This window comes from Rhinatrema bivittatum, chromosome 4 (assembly GCF_901001135.1).
Source record: "Rhinatrema bivittatum chromosome 4, aRhiBiv1.1, whole genome shotgun sequence".
NCBI lineage: Eukaryota > Metazoa > Chordata > Amphibia > Gymnophiona > Rhinatrematidae > Rhinatrema > Rhinatrema bivittatum.
Window position 1 is genome coordinate 340327313 of NC_042618.1, and position 20107 is coordinate 340347419.

Here is a 20107-nt window from a genome sequence, read left to right on the forward strand (position 1 = left end):
CATGGGATTTCTACCCATATAGATTCTGAGCATTTAGTCTCTTGTATGTTCTTTATCCTGTTGGATTCTATACCCTCCCTGACAAAGTGCCACACCCCCACCAAGTTGATCCTCCCCTATCATTACAATATAATTTGTACCCTTATATAGCACTGTCCCATTGGCTATCCTCCTTCCAGCAGGTCTCTGTGATGCCAATCTCATCATTTACTGCTATACACTCTAACTCTCCCATCTTACTTCTTAGACTTTTGGCATTGGCATACAGACATTTCAAAGTGTGTTTTTTTGTTTGTATTAACAACCTGCTTTTCAGTTGTTAGGGATAATTTGGAAATCTTTAGCTCAGGTGATTTTTTACATATAGGCACATGGACTACATTTGCTTTTATTGGAACCTCTCTGTTGGGATGCCCTAACTCTCCTGTTTCATTAGTATCCTTCAAGGATACATTCCTTCGAACCACGTACTGCTGAGTGACTGTCGGCTTTCCCCCTTGTTCTATTTTGCACCACACTGTTTAAGATGATTATTTTCCTATATGCACTTATAGTATCAGACTTTTTGATGTTTTCTCTTGCTCTGCACTTGCCTGATACTTACCTAACTTTGTCAACTCTGATGTATACTCCATATGTTTAAATAAAAAAAAAGTTTCAAAAAAAGGACAGTGATCACCTTCAGCACTGGGATCAACATGCACCTGAACATCCTCCGAGGGCTGACAACACCCACCTTGGTTCGTTCCTTTTTAGCCTTCTCCAGTTTATCCATTTCAATTTTCTGGGCTTTAGCTGGAAACATCAAAAATCAGGAGTCAGAGCCATCTGGACAGACATTGCACCACTCCAAGTACTCAGTCACCAGCATTTCCCCTTTCCCACTGTGCTGGAGAAATTAATCTACCTCAGAGATAGTGAGCAGAATAAAGAAAAGCACATTTGTTTATAAGCATATTTTCAGAGACGTTATATCCCAAAATGCTTCATCAGTCAAGGAATATTTAAAGCAGCAGAGCTGCAGACTAAGGAAAGCTCAGTGGAAGGTTAAGTGAGCTGCTGCTTGTTTATGGTACACTGTAATTTGATAATAAATTGCCCAAGATATAACAACTTTTAAAAAAATGACAAGGAATAAGTTAATTTTAAACATTAAAGTCGACTCCAATGTGCTGATACGAATAATGCTGACAGCATGATCTCATGGCTATAGCAGAGCATTTCCAATCTCATCTCCACCCTTCACTGTGTGACTATGAGCCAGTCACAAACTCTTTTTTCTTAAACTTAGGATATAAACATAGTGATGCTGAATGCATGTATTTTATCTTGCATGGTATTGTACAAACTAACAGCACTACAGAAATAATACCACTATACCTAATGCTTCGTAGTACGAATCCTCAGACCATCCATGAGGGTCAAACATATCCTGAAAGGCAAGAACACTGAAAAAAGTGGCAATGCAGACCATGGACATCTTTACGTTGTAAGAGCTCCAATTAAATACTTTAATCAATTTCATTAAGTTGCAGAGAAACTGGAATCAGCTTCCATGGAAGAACCCCAAATCTATACTCAAGCAACAGGGCTATAATAATGGCACGGAAGAATGGCCCAGTCTACTAGTCATTTAGAAGTTGCTCTATAAAGCAGCAGATGCTGAAGAGATGGTTCAAGCCGCCACTGACATGAGCTCTGCTTTTCCTGATAATAATGTGTATATGATTTTTGCCTCTGTTTCTCTATCACATACGTACTAAATCTTTTCCCCAAGAGCAGCTTAATGCTTAAACAGGAATGTTCATCTATTAGAACAGTACTATATATTCCTCTCTCTCACTAATATACACCATGGATTAAGTGTAATGTCTAGAAAATTTCAGTTCAAAGCAAATGACATGGAAAATGCTGGGAGATTTATCAGAAAGGCTGTTCTCTTCACCAGCAAAACAGCAGAATCACCTTCTTATAACAGAAATGAGGTCAATATAAACATTTAGCTCCTGATCCTCATCCTTTTTCTTACCTTAGGGTAGTTGGTGCCAAGTTCATCAATTGAACAGAACTGAATCAGCTTCTCATAGATGCTATGATGAAAGAGGAGGAAAAAATCTGTAATTTCCAGCTTATTTCCTACTAATTTATCCTAGGAGACATTACTACTTTCAGGGGCTGCAGTGTGTAACAGATCAGGTCAGTAAAAAAGTTAAAAGAATTGGTGAAAAAGGATCAATATTGATGGGATGGGAGCAAAGATCCACGCCTGTGTAAGGAAAAAAAATTGCTCAGATGTCACCAAACTGAGTGGCTGACTCTGCATCAGGCTTGGCTATTGCAAAGTTATAGGATTTGCATTCTGTGAAAGAACTTCTGAAGCAACTATGGCAAGTGTACCGCAAGGTAAAGTATTCAGCCTAACACCACAGTGAATCTTGTTTCTCACCTATGAATGAAGAAAATTCTGAGCATATAAAATCCAGAATGCTATTTCCTTTTTCAGAATCTATGTTTACAGCTTCTTCATGGGATCTCAGTAGTTCCCAAAGCTTGTATCTTTAAACATTCATTAGCCTGATGAAAAGAATCATCTCTACTCATATTTTACTTTTTTTTCTTCAATTGTATTTTTGCTAGACTAACATGGTACTTCTTGCATTGTCTAAGAATGTACTGGAAATTGTTTTATTTTTCTCTGTGCTCTCTAAATTTCTTCAGTTGGGGGCAAGTGCTTATTAACTTTTTCACTCAATGGCTGTAATAGTACATAATGTAAAAGGAATATGCAAGTCTAGGTGGGACAGAGACAATATATGCTCGAGATAAAACAAGCATGGATACTTAAGGGTTCACTTTTCTAGAGTCGCACAAATCAAACCAGTCTAACTACTAAACGCACCGTATAATATTCTTTAGCTTGGTTCAGTACACAGCTCCTGCTTAGAATGGTTATACCAAGCAAAATGTAGAGAGAGGAGGAAGAGGATTCACCCCAACTTCCTATAACCAGACACCTCTGAAATACACATCTATCTCCAGCACCATTCTGCTCGCTGCTCTGGTGGCTTTGAGGACCAGCGCTGATCGCTACCATGAGAAAGTGCCTCTGGATAATCCTGACCTGGGGTTTCGGAACTCCTTTTTCCTCTGGATGATCATGTTCATGTCCATGCCTTCCTTCATCTTCCTCTCATACAGCTTCTGAATCTTATCCTAAAGAAACATTACAAGCTAAGACAGGAAGAGAGAACTAAAACAGAGGCAATGATATTCAGGAACTTTCAAATAAAAGGAATTATATACACAGGAATCCTATGCAAATGCACTTGCTGGCTCCTGAAGAAATTAAGTTCAGAACCAACAACATTACAGCACAGAAATGAAAGTAAGGCTAGATGTAAAGCGACTAAGACACAACTACACTCTCTGGGTACTTGCCAGGTTCTTATGGCCTGGATTGGCCACAGTTGGAAACAGGATGCTGGGCTTGATGGACCCTTGGTCTGACCCAGTATGGCATGTCTTATGTTCTCTCTCATACTTAAGAATCATCTAACAACATAGTAAATGCTGGTAGATAAAAACCAATTGGCCCACCCAGTTTGTCACTACCATTTTCTACTAGCATTTTCTTTAAGATCCATTCACCAATACAGAGCAATACAGAAAGGGCAGAAAATTACCATTTGGTGTACTTGCCCCACTGCATTGCTGTAACTCTTACTTGATCTGTGGTCTTCTCCCTCCCTCTGCTACCAAGATCTCTTCGAATGTATCCCCTGCATGCTTGAATTCCTCCACTGTTTTTGCTCTTAACTCCTGCTAGAAGTCTGTTCCAGGTGTCCATCACCTCTCAGTGAAAGTATTTTCTCACATTCCTTTGAACTTCCCTCCATTCAGCCTGATATGTCCTTGAACTTTTCATTCTATGGGAAATGCTTCTTTCAGGTACTTTACTGAAGCCTGACAGATATTGAAAATGCTTGTATCGTAACTCCCCTTTTCCTTTCTTCTTTAGCTCCCTCGGTATATGGTTTATCGTACAGGCCTTGCAACACTGAGAACTGCCTCCACCTTGTCAATGTTTTTTTTTGTAGATCTGGCCTCCAGAACCGAACAGACCTTCGAGACCCCACCTTGAGAACTCTGGTTCGGTTCTGAAGATATTACCTCTAATGCTTCCCTCTTCCTACTAGAGATATCGCTCTTTATCTACCCAAGTTTACTATTAGCTTTCCCAATTTCTTTGTCATGCTGACTGGCTACCTTGAGGTCATCGCAGATGATCCCCGCTATATTTCTTTCCCATTTGGTAACTGATGTTTCGTCATCTCCATAAAATAATTTGGCCTTGGATTTCTGCATCTCAAATGTAGATTTTTTTTTTAAATAAAAGCATAGTTTCTTTACTATTTATGTTATTAAATTGAATTATCAATATAAAGTTGCTCAAGCCATATCTTTAACCATTTTTCCAATGTTTAAAAATCTTCTATTCTATTTGTTCCTTCTGGCATGCCTACGATTTCAGATCTTCATGACCTCTGCAAGAGGTGCACTTTCCCTTCTAGCCCTTCTGAAAACACTAATAGTGTTGCCTGTTGACTCTCCTCTCCTGCCTGTTGACTCTCCTCTCCTGTACTTTAGTATATCATCCAGTTAACCCCCTCCCCTGTTCACTGTAATTACCTTTCCTTCTCAGTTATTTGTAAACCGACATGATGTGTCCTACGAATGCCGGTATAAAAAAGTTTATAAATAAATAAATAAATAATAGGACATTGAACAGGACTGGACCCAACACTAATCTTTATGGCACCTTGCTGGTCACTTTCCCATCACCATAGGGACACCATGGACTATCGCCGAGTTCTGTTGCTCAACCAATTTCTCATCCGGTTTATAATTTTTGTTTCAACTCTCAGACTGGCTAGCCTGCTCAGCAGTCTCTATGAAACCCCATCAAAGGCTTCACTGAAATCCAGATAGGTCACATTTACTGCACCCCCTGATCTACTTCTCTGGACACTTTAAAGAAAGCAAAATGTGTGGAAAATTTTCCTCTTGCAAAACCATATTGCATAGGGTCCTGTAAGCCAGCATTTCTCAACCAGAGTGCCATGGCCGCAGCACAGGTGTGCCACAAAAAAAAAAGCTTAGAACATAAGAACATGTCATACTGGGTCAGACCAAGGGTCTATCAAGCCCTTCTCCAACAGTGGACAATCCAGGCCATAAGAACCTGGCAAGTACCCAAAAACTAAGTCTACCCAATGCTACTGATGCTAGCAAAAGCAGTGGCCATTTTCTAACTTGATTAATAGCAGGTAATGGACTTCTCCTCCAAGAAAGAATTGAAGTGCCACTGCAGTCTTCAATTCCTTTCCTTCTTGGCCTGCAGGATGGCCTCCTGATAGTGTGTGTATGGGGGGGGGGGGGGGGGGGGGGAAGAGATGCACTTATATCTGTTGCTTTCCTCACCTTTGCAATTGAATCTGCATGGGGCCCTGTAGTCTTATGAGACCCATTAACCCCCCTGCAGTTATGAATGCATGCAATTCTGGTCACTGCACATCAAAAAAAAGATATAGCGGAACTAGAAAAGGTACCAAGTACGGCAAACAAAATGATAAAGGGGATAGAATAGTTTCCATATGAAAAAAGCTAGAGAGGTTAAGGCTCTTCAGCCTGGAGAAAAGATGGCTGAGGGGAGATATGATAGAGGTCTATAAAATCATAAGTGGAGAGGAAACTGTAAATACAAAACTGGTTGTTTACTCTTTCAGATAAAAAAAAAAAAAAAAGACTAGGGGACACTCAGATTACCAAGTAACACATTTAAAACAAATCTGAGAAAGTATTTTTTCCACTCCATGCACAACTAAGCTCAGGAATTAACTGCCAGAAAATGTGATCAAGGCAGTTAGTGTAGCTGGGTTTATAAAAGGCTTGCACAAATTTCTGGAGGAAAAATCCATAAACTGTCATTAATGAGTTCGACTTTGGGAAAGCCACTGCTCATCCCTGGGCATAAGCAGCATGGAACCTGCCAGGTATATGTGACCTGGATTAGCCACTGCTAAAAACAGGACTCTGTCTACCAACCATGGCGATTCTTATGTTCTTATGACTACACATACATTTTTGAAACGTCAATGTATGCATACAGGTTTCCTCCCTGATAAAGCACCTCCTTTCCTCCCACAGAATGATTCTTTTTATCGCATAGGCATGCTTTCTAACCAGCCAAAGACTGACTGAATCCATCTAAAGTCTTTCTACCCGCTTTACCCCCACAATTCCTAATAAGCCTTTGAAAATATACCCCTCAGTTTATTAGAATCTACTCCTAAACCAGAGAAGAAAGTTACCTCCGTTATGTTTAATCTCATGTTGTTGTGATTCTGCCTATTGTGCAGCCTCCCAACTACTAGAGGTCCTTGGGGAGCTGCTTTTACTCTCTCTCCCTCTATAGCTGTTGTGACCTCATGACTCAGCAGGGCCCAGCTTATTTAACCCTGCTTCTCTGTTTGCTTGAGGCCTTGTCAACAAGTTTGCTCGGCTCCCTACTTGGCCCCACGTTTGTATATGCTCGGTGGCCTCCTTAAGCCTTCCTGTTCCTAGTTTGCTCTGTGGTTTTCCTAAGCTTTCTGTTCCAGTGCTGCTCTGTGACTTCCCTAAGCCTTCCTGTTCTTAGTTTGCTCTGTGGCTTTCATAAGCCTTCTGCTCCAGTACTGCTATGTGGCTTCCCTAAGTCTTCTGTTGCAGTATTATTCTAGTCTTAGTCTTGTCCTGTCCCAGTATCTAGCCATTGTTCCGGACCCAGTCTTGTCTCAGTTACAGTCCTGCTCCAGAGTCTCGGCCTACTCCCATGTTCCAGGTCCCAGCGTGCCATGTCTCCCTGCATCCGATTCCAGACTCCAGCTCACGCCTCCCTTTGGTTCCAGCCTTGCCTCAGCTCCAGTCCATACTAGCCTCAGTCCAAACCACTGTCTAAAGTCCTGCCGGCCGCCAGAACCCAAGGGCTCAACCTGCGGGGGTTGTGGCCAGTATAGGCTGAAGATTCCCTAGCTTAGTTCTGTCTTGCCCTGTACCCCTGGACTATTCCCCAGCCTAGTTGGGTCCTCAACCTCTACAGGAGTCAACTACAACAAGATGACAAGACCAAATTATCCCTGTGGCAGCAGTTCCAGGATTTCACATCCATCTGGTAAGTCCAGAGAAAATTTTCCTGACTTGTTAGAACCTACAAGATTTCCCAACTCCTACAGGAGTTGAGCTATCCCTACTGGCATGTGTGTGTGAGCAGTGCACCTTTATAAAAGAGGTATTGAGATTCCCATTGTTCATGAAGTTAGAAACCCTGGGGTACTATCTGATTCAAACCTTTCATTTGCGCCACATATCAAGTCGTTGGTTAAGACTTCATTCTGGAAAATTCGGATGTTAAGACGTTTAAAACCATATTTATATTTTTCTAATTTTCATTTGGTTTTATAAGTTTTAATCTTTTCTAATTTGGATTATTGTAATTCTTTATTCCTAGGGTTTCCTAAATACATAACACAATCCTTGCAGATGATACAGAATTCTGCTGCAAGAATCCTAAAGGGCTCTTCAGAATTTGAACACATCCCTCCAGTACTGAAATCCCTACATTAGCTTCCAATTGAATATAGAATTCAATATAAAGTTTTAAGCTTAATACACAATGCCCTAAATCATGACGCTCCTGTTTGTATTAATATTCTTCTAAAGATTCATCGTCCAATTACAAATCTGAGATCAGAGGGGCAAGTGCTTTTTGGATATTCCGAATCACAAAATTATTCGATCAGAAGAATCACGGTATAAACTTTTATCCATTGCTGGTGCAGAGATGTCAAACCTCTATCATTGCAAAAGTAGGCATGTCCTAAATCTTTTAAAAAACAGCTCAAAACACACTTATTTCAGACTATTTTTTAATATGATTGTCAGAAAGCTGCATGAGCAAATATAGGCTATTTTATTTTTTTACCCTTATTTTAGTCTTAATTTTACTTTATTTTTTTTATTTTGTATTACTCTTATTGTACTGTGTTGAAGTTTTATTGTGTAGAAATTGTATGTAGTCCTGTTACATTATTATGCATGTTAATTGTAAGCCACTCAATTTCAGATGAAGCAGCATATACATTTTTAAAAATAAATATAAATCTCATATACAGTTATGCATAGACATGTAAAAAAGGACAATATTTATAACTTTCATCAACTAGTCTTTATTATGAAACTGTGTTACCGGACTTTAATGGCACTTTTATAGATAGTATTAATATATACAATCCCCATAATTCTATATGTGCCTTTCTGTAAACAGTTGTGATGGTATATAACTTAACGACAGTATAGAAAAGATTTTAAATAAATAAATAAATGTTCCCATGTATAGAGAGATTTGTTATAGATGTCCAATGTCTAACCCTGCTTTTCCAAACCAGTAAAGCCTACACTTATACATAGTCCTGGTAAATCTGATTTACAACCATTTAATGTTCCTTGCAGAGATAATCACTTTCCTCAGAATGCAGTAAAAGGGAAATACTATAACCCAGATATAAATGTACCTTTTGGGTCAGGGATACCTACTTTCCCAAATATTCCAGTTCCTAGAGCACAGCCTTCTGTCCCTTGTTACTGGGAGTGCAAGAGGTGTCTATATGTGAAATCCATCTCTCTACAGGATTGCCTTAAATGTAAGATGCCTAAATATATCTCTAACAAACTATTGATCTTTCAAAAGCCTTCCAAAGAAAGCCTCTTTCTGCCCTGGTTTCACATAACATGCATTCACAAGGAGCCCAGGATCAACCTGGAGTTAATATGCAGCACCAGGCAGTGAAAACTGAGAAATATGACCAGAGTTTAAAGTTACCTATTTTAAATCCTTCTGAAGAAAATACATTGCAGCAGAACACACAGAGAGAGGAACACTGCAATCAGGTTAAAAAAGTAAATTCTTTATTAGAGGACCTCAGTATTCCTCTTGTTAGTAGTGGCAAGGAGAAAGCCCCTCAACTGAAATCTGATTCCTTCTTGGCTTTAATTAAAACACTTCTGCAGGACCTTCTCTGTATTGTGCAAGAGTTTATCCTCAGTATCAAGCATTAGTAAAGGAAACACAGTTTTACCTCTGCTCCTAAAATATCTGCTTTGATTTTTCCTGAAAATACCCCTGTGCTGAAAGCTGAGGAAAAGAAACATGACAGAGAAGCATTCAGTTTCAACGGTTCCTGTTTTATTAACTGTTCCTTGTAATCCAGCTTCTCCTACCACCAATTTAACCTTTGAATTCACCAGGTTAATGGACATACCTGCCTGTATTCCTTCCCCAGCTTTGGCTGACTTTTCTGCAGAATCAGTGCCTGAACAAGAGGTGGTAAGATTCCATACTACAACTTCTGATTTCTACAATGCTGAAAGCCCTGCTCTGAAGCCTGAATCTCTACCTGTGCCCACTCTGAAACTAATCAGTGCTCAAGCTTCACAGCAAACTGCTAGCACACTCTCTTTTCTTGGATCTAATCCAGTATTGCACTCCACTCCAGATTTCCTGCTTTCCTCTTCAGAAAAAAACCCTCTGTGCTTGAAAAGGATTTGGTATTCTGCACTCAGACCTTGCCATTACTTTCTAAGGAGAACCTTAATCCCTTCCGATTTTCTATTCTAATTTCAGATTCTGCCTTGACAAGTTCTCAGCAACTCCCAGGAGGGGTTCAGCTCCAGCTAAGTCCAACTGCTCCAGGAGGGGTTCAGCTCCAACTCAGTCCAGTTACTCCAGGAGAGGTTCTGCCAAATCATGTTATCCCTGGAGGGGTTCAGTTCCCAGCAGTCCTCAGAAGGGCCCAGGTCCAGCTCAGTTCTGCTACCCCAGGAGGGTGCAGCCTAGTCATGTGCCTCAAAGACTCTAATCTCCTTTCCAGTAGAAGAGGTGCTTAAGTGGGGGAGTACTGTTGTGATTCTGCCTGTTGTGCAGCCTCCCAACCACCAGAGGTCCTGTGGGAGCTGCTCCTACTCTCTCTCCAACTATAGTTTCTGTGACCTCATGACTCAGCATGGCCCAGCCTATTTAACCCTGCTTCTGTGTCTGCTCGAGGCCTTGTCAACAAGTCTGCTCAGCTCCTTGCTTGGCCCTAATGATTGTGTAAGCTCGGTGGCCTCTCTAGGCCTTCTGCTTTGCCTTGCTCTGTGGCTTCCCTAAGCCTTCCTATTCCTAGTTTGCTCTGGGGATTTCCTAAGCCTTCTGTTCCAGTACTGCTCTGTGACTTTCCTAAGCCTTTTGGGTTAAATCTGGTCTAATCTTTGTCTTTCCTGTCCCAGTATCCAGACATTGTTCTTGATCCAGTCTTATCTCAGTTATAGTCTTGCTCCAGAGTTCCAGCCTACGCCCATGTTTCAGGTACTAGCCTGTTCCAGTGCCCCACGTCTCCCTGCATCTGGTTCCAGACTCCAGTTCCATATCTGTCTTTGGTTCCACCCTTGCCTCTGCTTCAGTCTCCAGTTCAGTACAAGCCTCAGTCCAAACCCCTGACTGTCTATGTCCTGCCGCCCACTGGAACCCAACTGCTCAACTTGTGGGGGAGGTGGCTGGTATACGCTGAAGATTCCCCAGCTTAGTTTTATCTTGCCCTATAGTCCTGGACTGTTCCCAGCCTAGCTGGGTCCTCGACCTCTGCAGGAGTCAACCACAACACATTTATGCTTGAGCTTGTTTAAAATGGTACTTTCAGATTGTGTTTTTGCTAGAAAAAGATTTTTGGGTTTGAAGGTTGAAATTTCTTTCAGTATTGCTCACAGTAAACAAAGGGAAACATAAAAAGTTGTTTTTTTTTTGGCTTAGCTGCTTCCTCCTGCTCCTTTGGGTTTCCTATTCAATTAGAATTGGACTGATGCTGAGGAGGACACAATTTTCCCCAGCACCTCTTTATCATGGCAGGCAATTTAAATATTAAATCGAGCACCTGGGAGAAGTGGATCAACAAACATTAGGAGAGCAGGCGCTCGTGATTGAGCGCCTGTTTTACGCATGCTGATATTGCATCAACCTGTATGTACATAAATGCTTTTTGTGCCTGTAATTTCTGACACACCCTTATGCTATGATCCAGATCAATTGCTACCTTTTATCACAAGTAAACAATGTTGAAAGGCTTATGGTGAGGAACTTTTGCTAGGTAAATCCTCTTCCACAGTTCGCTCACTGAGTAGAGTGAAGTGATTTGGTAAAGAGAGATATTATATTAACCCCAAATATGTCTGCTTGAAATGTCTTTCCTATATATTGCTGCTTCACCTATTTCTGAACCACTCAGTATATTTGGTTACATTTCTTTGAATTTAAAAATGAAATGTTTTCTTCTTTATTTGATTAGTGATTTTGATTTTACTTTGATCTTCTCCCTCTAAATAAATTATTCACTATTTTTTATGTTAAACATTTTTGGCCTAGCTTTCTGTGCAAAGAAATGTGTTCTTTGTAATTGACAATATACAAATATGGAAGAAAAGGCAACAAAGCAGGAAAAAACCAACATTTTAAGGAGGATAAAATCTCAGTCTAGATGGAAGAAAGTTATATCACATGCTGGAAGAAGTCTCCAGAGAAGAAGAATGGCTGATTGACACGGGTGGCAACCGAACACCTTGGTTTCAGGTAAAAGAACAGACTCATATCATCCTTGTGCATGCAAGCCAGGTTCTTTCTTTGAGACTGCCTACAGTACCACAATACAGCCACAGTCCATACTTAAATCTTGCCGTGTGATCTGCTGGCAAGCCAGTTGGTTGGGATGGTGGCTATGAGGGATTCTTATTCAGTGCAAAGAAAGGGAGGGAGATCTCTTGTGTAATTCACAGGCAAGGCCATCAGCCTTTCACACCTGCATATTGCATGCCTCATGCGTGGTCATTACTCATGTGCCATTGTCAGCCCTTGAAAATCTTCAACTTGCAGCTTAGGACAGAAAACAAATGTGACATGCCAAAGCACAGCCCGAGGGAAATATCTGCACCAACACATTTGGGAGACATCTTAGCCACTTAGCAGAGCGGAATAACAAAGTTCCCACTGAAAAGAGGACGGCAATTATTTTGGCTAATTCCCCTTTAATACACTTGTTATGATTGTTGCAAAAATTTCTGCTATACCTGGCCAAAGTCCAGCTATGTCTGCGGCCTGAAAAAAAAAAGACATTTCTTGAAAACTGGCCTAATAAGAAAATGTCTCGGTTCAAGAAAGTAAAGAAGGAGAGGCGATTTCTGTCTCTTTCCCCAATTTCTTTTTGCCAATGTGGGCAGTGAGAAACTCACTTGCAGGTCTTCGGTTTTCTAAGCCTGTTTATCCATCGGGGGAGGGGAAATCAGTCCATGATGTAATAAAGCTTGAGGATCGGTGATCCCAGCAGTGCAAAAGCGAACAACTTGTGCAAGCGTGCAGAGGCATTCAGGGAAAAGGAGTGCGCGCTGGTTCAGACTGTGTGCACTGTTTGGATGACTCTTAACTACAACAATTTCTGTATTGTGCTGCAGTCTGGTATTTAATAAACTGAAGCAAAATAAAGTTTCCTGTATGAATGATTTTGTTCAAAGCCCTCAGAAATATCTGCAGACTGCAGGGCAGTTTTAATTTAATCCTTCACTGGTTAAAGTAAGGCAAAATGTCCCCCCCCCCACCCCGAAACACTGCTGATAAAAGGTGGACCTCATTTAAATGGTGAAGTGTGACTGGATAGTATTGCTATATGATGCTACACAGCTTTAAGAGGTAGTAAAACAAAAAAAAATACCTTTACAAACATGCTATTTGGTTCAGCAATGATACTATATCAGGTGCTGGCAGAAAATAAATTAATTAGCCCATCCAATCTGCCCGGTTATTCCTGTACCCCCTGGAAGGACAGATCTCAGCTGGCAGCCATAGAAGTATGACCGTGATACCACCCACTCATTCAGTCAGTTTTTGTTTTATTCCTTCTTGGTTCCCTGGATAGATGAGCATTCACAATCCCATACTTAATCCAATACCCAGCCTTCCCTTTTGTGCCCCTCCCTAATGTGTTATACCCAAGTTTTATAATAATCTTGGCAATTGCTAAAACTAGAGATGCTACTGCCTGAACGTCTGGCCTCCTAGGCATCCCCCCACCCCCCCCCCCCCAGCCACGATCAACCTGCTAGCAATTATTTGAATACTTTCCCGAGCTTTACAACCTGCTCGTACCAACCCTACTACCCCCATGGTCTGCAATATGAAAGCTACTGGCCACCACATCCAGCACCGCTATAAAAATAAGTAATAAGCATTATTCCAAGGAGCTGTAATCTTGTAAGCTGTTTTCAGGTTCATTACTAGCTGATATAAACTAGGTACTTTATCCTTGTCCTTAGGATGTAAACCTTTTGAGGCAAGGACTTTTTAATCATGTGAATTATTTTGTATAAAACTGTACACTGATAAAAGATTTGGTTCTCCTACCTGCAAATGATTGGAACATCTGCCAGTAGGCTCAGGAGGGATTTTGATTTCATCGGGAGACATATTCCTCACTCTCTCAGAAAAGGAAGCTAGAAAAGGAAATTTAAAGATTTAAGCATGAGCAGACCACAACTTTCGGTGACTCTGCTAGGATATTACTTTTTGTCATATAATATACTCTTGGTAAAATAGTTTCTGGCTACTCTTCAAGAAAAATATTGTGGACACAGATCTCATCTTGACAAAGAATAATTGTCGAAGGGAAAGCCACTCTTCTGTACACTGATTGGTGTATTATTAGTCATAGATAACTGAAGGGGCAGACTCATTTTTAAGTAAAATAAGTTTAATGGTCTCAACCCAGTTTGATGATTTCTAGAGGAACCTTGCGCTATTTTCCTGTACGTAACCTGATCAGTCAAAATTTCTTGCTTTTGCTTCCCTGCCAGCACATGGAGACAGAGAGTTTTACCGACACTGCTACATAACCTTGAGTGCCACCTGTAGTTCCTCAGTATTTCTTAGTCTCCAGCAGATGGTAGATGGTGCAAAGCCTGCAGTTCTGCAGTCCGGAAACAATTTTTGATTTTGGAGCCTCCCCCTCTCAGGGGGTTTTTGGGTCCTAGTGGATCCTTCCCTATCTGGCTGAGGTAGACTAGCTGGGGGTTGGTAGCCTTTCTGTATGCTCAGTCCTTGCATCCATGGGGTGTAAATCTGGTGGTCCAGATCCCTCCCCTTCATGAGGCTGCTGAGGCAGCTGTAGGCTCAGGGGTGTTTTCTTTAGAAGCAGCCTATTCCTTTGGCAGCTCTGTTTTCTAGCCTGGGGAGGATGCTTCTTAAAGTCAAATAAATAAATAAAAGACGAGTACAGCGGTACTATGCAGACGACTTCCTCCTCGGTGATTTTGGCAGCTGGGGTGCTTATATTGTATAGTGGCTGAGTCTGCCTGTTTGTCTGCTGTTTGGAGGTAAGCTGTCCTCCACGATAGCTATGGGATGCAGGTCAGTTTGCTGTACTTGCGGCTCGGCACGTTCGCAGCTCAATAGACAAGGGCTGGAACTCCAGCGGGTGATGAGGGTTCATCCGACGACCGGGTGAGAACTAAGAGGCAATGGCTGGCCTCCGCTTCAGTTCCTATAGCGCATCGGGGCTTGCGTTGGGGTGAGGATCCCTTCCCCACTAAATGCGAGAATGACTGCAGTCTTGGATTCTTTTTCGGCTGTTCCTGCGCTGATGGGAGGAAACAGAGTTGCTTACCTGTAACAGGTGTTCTCCCAGGACAGCAGGATGTTAGTCCTCACATATGGGCGACATTATCAGATGGAGCCCCGTCACAGAACACATTTGTCAAAGTTTCTAGAACTTTGGTTGGCACACTGAGCATGCCCAGCATGCCACTAACCCTGCATCCACCAGGGGTCCTCCTTCAGTCTCATCTTATAGTAAAAGTACATGCGAAAAATAAAATAAGAAAAAACGTAAGTGAACCCAACTCTGCGGGGTGGCAGGCAGTTTTCGTGAAGACTAACGTCCTGCTGTCCTGGGAGAACACCTGTTACAGGTAAGCAGCTCTGCTTTCTTCCAGGACAAGAAAGATGGTAGTCCTCACAGATGGGTGAATAGCAAGCTGCTCCCAGAATACCCTGGGCCAATAGTCACCCAATATGTAAAACAAGCACAACAGGGGTGCTGTTGGCAAAAATGGGGCAGCCTGAATATCACACTGGGCCCTAGGTAGGAAGAGTTGGGTTCTCACACTGGAAACAGGTTACTGAGGACCGACTGGCCAAAGACACTGTCCTATCAACCATCCTTGTCCAAGCAGTAATGGGCTGTGAAGGTGTGGAAGGAGCTCCATGTCATAGCCCTGCAAATTTTGGCAATAGGGACTGCCCGGAAGTGTGCCACTGACACTGCCATGGCCCTCATTGAGTGCACTTTCACTCGTCCTTCGAGCGGAAGGCCTGCTTGCTGGTAGCAGAAAGCAATACAGTCTGCCAACCAGTAAGACAGGGTCTGCTTGCCCACCACAACTCCAAGTCTATTTTTGTCAAAGGAGACAAAGAGTTGGGTGGACTGCCTATGGGCTGCGGTGCGGTCTAAATAAAAGGCGAGAGCACGCTTGCAGTCCAAGGTATGCAAAGCCCACTCACTGATGGGAGTGTGGTCTTGGAAAAAAGGTGGGCAACATGATGGACTGATTTAGGTGGAAGTCAGTAACTACCTTCGGCAGGAACTTAGGGTGAGTGCGGAGCACCACCCTGTAGTGGAAGAACCTCATGTAAGGCAGATAGATTACCAAGGCCTGTAGCTCACTGACTCTGCGAGCAGAAGTAACTGCCACTAGGAAGATGACCTTCCAGGTGAAGTGTTTGAACTTGCAGGAGTGCAGGGGCTCAGAGGAGCCCGGAATCGGGATCGTGACGGGAGGAGGCATCAGTGGTTGGCAGGGCACAGAGTGGCCTGCCGACATGGGCTGCATCAGTAAGGCACCGAGCAGCACGTCCAGCCTGTCCAGGAGAGGCACCAACACAGAGGGTGCTGGTTCCAATGCCGGCATGGGGGCCGGCATCTGTGGCGGCTGGAGGCCCCGAAGGGCATTAAGCACTGCCTGTTGGACAACATGGTTCAACTCCTCTCGAAACGAGGGTGCGGAGAAAACCGACCCCGGAGTAGGAGGCAGGCTGGGAGTCACCAGAGACTCCACGGGTCCGCCTGGGCTCCCGGGTCCAGATGATGGGGCCTCCTCTCTCCAGGGCCTCTTCTGAGGGGGTTCGGCCGAGGCTGATGCCCCTACGGTGTCGGTGCCAGTGTCAATGTTTCCCATGGTGCTATGCCCGGGTCCTTCTCTGGTGCCGAGGGCTATAAAGCCGAAGTCTTTGATTGACTCGATTCTGGAGAGGGGTGGTCTCCCACTCCTTGGTCTTCTCGACGGGGCTTCGATGGGGAAGGTCCCGAGTCAGTTTGATCCCCACAACTCGATGCACCCGGCACATGAGTAGATGAAGCAGATTGCTTGGAACCAAACAAGTGCTCCATCTTGTCCAGGCAGGCGCGCCAGCCTTTGGGGGTCATCTGAGCACAGCTGGGACATCAACAGACATCATGGGAAGGCCTGAGACACAGGACACAGACTTTGTATGGGTCCGTTATGGACATAGTCTGCGGACATTCCAGGCACTTCCGAAAACTGGTCGCCATGATAAAATAAGGAGGTGTGCAGTCGGTGACCGTTGGTCACAGATAGATGGATGCCGGAAACAGACAGCAAAAAGCGCGAAACTAACTTACTGGACGCCGGAGGAATCGGCGTGAGATGGGGGACCACAGCAGGCTTGTCTGCGCTAGGTTCAATAATTGCAGGAAAATCAGCCGAAGTCTGGTGAGGAGGCAAGCAGGGCTGAGCGTTTAGAGACGGCGGTTGCTTACCGGGCAGATGCTTTGTATGACTTGGTAAGGATGTCATCTCGAAGTATGGTGTCTGCGGTATCAGCCAGGAGGTTGTTATGGTTGTGTAACTGGTCGGCAGATGTGTCATCCAAATCTCAGTTGGGGGTTTCTGCCTTTCAAAGGCCGACTCTTGTTTGGGGAGGACCTGTAGCAGTTGATGAAGAATTTGAGCGAGAATAAGGTGCACAGGTTGCCAGAAGAGAAGACTAAGGGCAAGAGGTTTTTTCAGACTCTGCCCCGCTTTCGGGATAGCAGGAGGTCTCGTATGGAGAGGGAACTGTCAGGTCTGCAGAAGCAGTTCTCCCTCTGGGGCCAGTCCTAGGGTCAATCTTTTCAAAGGGGTGGGGTGGCCCAAAGACCCTTTCGGGACACCACAGGTAGTAGCACAGCTGGAGTTAAGTCCTCGCAATAAGGCGAGGCTGGTCCACTCCATCGTTCCTGTCATAGGAGGTCGCTTGTCGAGATTTTACAGTGAGTGGACCAAAATTACTCAGAATCAGTGGGTCCTCATTGTAGTAAGACTGCTACGTGTTAGAATTTGCCTGACCTGTCCGAGATTTGTTTCTGGTTTACCCCTGTGGGTCCTTAAACAAGTAAACTCATGGTTTGGGAAATGCTGGACCGGTTGCGGAAGCTAAGAGCAGTAATTCCAGTTCCCCATGAAGAGCGGGTCATGGGAAGATATTCAATTTACTTTGTTGTTCCGAAAAAGGGAGGCACTTTTCAGCCAAATCTGGACTTAAAAAGGGTAAATGCAGCACTCAAGGTACTGCGTTTCTGAATGGAGACCCTGAGGTCGGTTATAGCGGCAGTTTGCAAAGGCAAGTTTCTGGCTTCTCTAAATCTGACGGAGGCGTACATGCATATCCCATTCATCCAAAACATCACGGTTTCTGCGGTTCATGGGTCTGGGTCAGCATTTTCAGTTTCAGGCCATTCCCTTAGAGCTGGCCATGGTGCCATGCACTTTCACCAAGGTTATGGTGGTGATGGCTTTGCGTCGGAAAAGAGTTCTGGTGTCCTTAACTAGATGACTGGCTTATCAGGGCAAAGTCGGAGGATCTTTGTTGCCAGTCTATTCAAAAAGTGATCAGAATTCTCAAGTCGCTTGGTTGGGTAGTGAATTTGGTGAAGGGTCACCTGGTTCTGTCGCAGTCCCTGGAGTATCTGGGAGCTTGGTTCGACCCTTGGAGTGGCAAAGTGTTTCTCATGTAGGAGCATGTTCAAAAGCTACAGAGGCAGATTCGGCGCTTGTTGGGGTTGCCGATGCCCAAGATCTGGGATAATTTGCAGGTTATGGGCTCAACAACTTTAACCCTTGAGTTAGTGCCATGGTCATTTGCTCATATGAGACCCTTACAGAAGGCAAATTTTGCTCCGTGGAACCCGCTCTCTGAGGAGTTTCATCTTCCCTTGCTGCTCGAGGGAGTTGCATGGGACAGCCTGTCTTGGTGGCTTTTAAGTTTCAATCTGGTTCGTGGTATAGAGCTTGAGGGTCCAGATTGGGTGATGCTTACTACCGATGCCAGTCTATCTGGTTGGGGAGCGGTTTGTCAGCAGCACTCGACTCAAGGCTGCTGGTCCATGAAAGAGGCTGCCTGGTTTAATCGGTTAGAGACCAGAGCGGTGCGCTTAGCCTTACATGCATTTCTGCTGTTGGTGAGAGGTTGGTTGGTGAGAGTCCTGTCGGACAATGCAACAATGGTAGCTTATATCAATCGGCAGGGTGTAAGCAAGAGAGTTGAGCAGCAGCCCAGGAAGCTCAAGAGTTGATTCTTTGAGTGGAACAATGCCTGGAGCGGATAGCAGCGTCGCACATCGCAGGGGTCAAAAACGTCCAAACCGAGTTTTTGAGTTGCAGATTGTTAGATCCAGGGGAGCAGGAGCTGTCTGAGACAGCGATGCAGCTCATCTGTGAGAGATGGGGCTCCCCCCATGAGGATCTAATGGGAACTTGCCAGAATGCCAAGGCATTTCGGTTGTTCAAGCGGAGAAGGGAGCACGGGGCCGAGGGCATCAATGCTCTGATAGTGCCTTGGCCTCTGACGATTCTGCTTTATGTCTTTCCTCCTTGGCTGATCGTAGGCAAGGTGTTGCAACAGATAGAGGGATATCATGGCAAAGTAGTGTTGGTGGCTCCGGAGTGGCTGTGTCAGCCTTGGTTCGCGGATCTAGTCAACTTGGCTATGGATGGTCCAATATGCTTCAGACATCTAGTGGGCCTTCTTTGTCAGGGACTCATATTTTCAGACCAGGCTGTTCACTTTTGTCTAGCGCATGGCTTTTGAGAGGTGGCGATTGAGATGCAAGGGTTATCCCCAAGGTGGTTATTGCTATGCTGTTGCAGGCTAGAAGAAAGTCTACTTCTCTTTTGTATGCGAGGGTCTGGAAGATTTTTGAGTCTTGGTGTATCACTAACAGAGTCCAGGCTCTACAATCTATGGTGTCTGACATTTTATCTTTATCTTCTGCAAGAAGGGTCAAGGGGTTGGCTTTAAACTCTCTTAAGGTCCAGGTGGCTGCTCTAAGTTGTCTTCGAGGCAAGGTTGAGGGTTCCTCTTTGTCATCTCATCCGGATGTGGTTCAGTTTTTCCGGGGGGGGGGGGGGGGGGGGGGGGAAGAATTAGCTTCCACCAGTACAGAGTCTGTCCATCATGGAATCTTAACCTTGTCCTCAGGGGTTTGTATGAGGCTCCCTTTGACCTGCTCAGGATTTGACCCTTAAGGTTGTTTTTCTGGTGGCTATATGTTTGCTAGAATATATGAGTTGCAGGCTTTGTCTTGCCGTGATCCATTCCTTCAGATTTCCGACTTGGGGGTGTTGTTGCGAATGGTACCTCCCATTTTACCAAAGGTGGTATCAGTGTTTCATGTGAATCAGATGGTGGAGCTTCCAGCTTTTCCTGAAATGGATGCCTCCGCTCCTCATGCAAGGGAGCTTAAGTTTTTGGACATACACAGGGTGTTGTTGAGATATCTCAAGGTAACTAATGACTTTAGAAGGATGGATCATCTCTTTGTTCTCTGGAGTGGTCTGAAAAGAGGTTCTCTGGGGATTTGGCAGGCCTTCCCATAGCTGCCCTTTTGAAAATGCCAGAAGGCGTGATTTTTGTTCTCTGGAGTGGTCTGAAAAGAGGTTT

The 20107-nt window shown here is 43.9% G+C and overlaps 1 protein-coding gene across 2 annotated transcripts in view; it reads right to left on the minus strand.

Moving 5' to 3' along the window:
• SAP30BP (SAP30 binding protein) overlaps positions 1-20107 on the minus strand; it is a 141369-nt gene that overhangs the window by 21790 nt on the left and 99472 nt on the right. The window contains exons 5-9 of one of the 2 annotated variants that reach the window (XM_029600513.1): positions 13517-13605; positions 3122-3213; positions 2030-2090; positions 1381-1432; positions 737-795 (exon numbers count right to left, since the gene is read on the minus strand). In XM_029600513.1, coding sequence (XP_029456373.1) covers positions 737-795; positions 1381-1432; positions 2030-2090; positions 3122-3213; positions 13517-13605 — 353 coding nt within the window. The remainder of the gene's footprint in view (positions 1-736; positions 796-1380; positions 1433-2029; positions 2091-3121; positions 3214-13516; positions 13606-20107) is intronic. The other variant, XM_029600515.1, reaches the window with a different exon arrangement.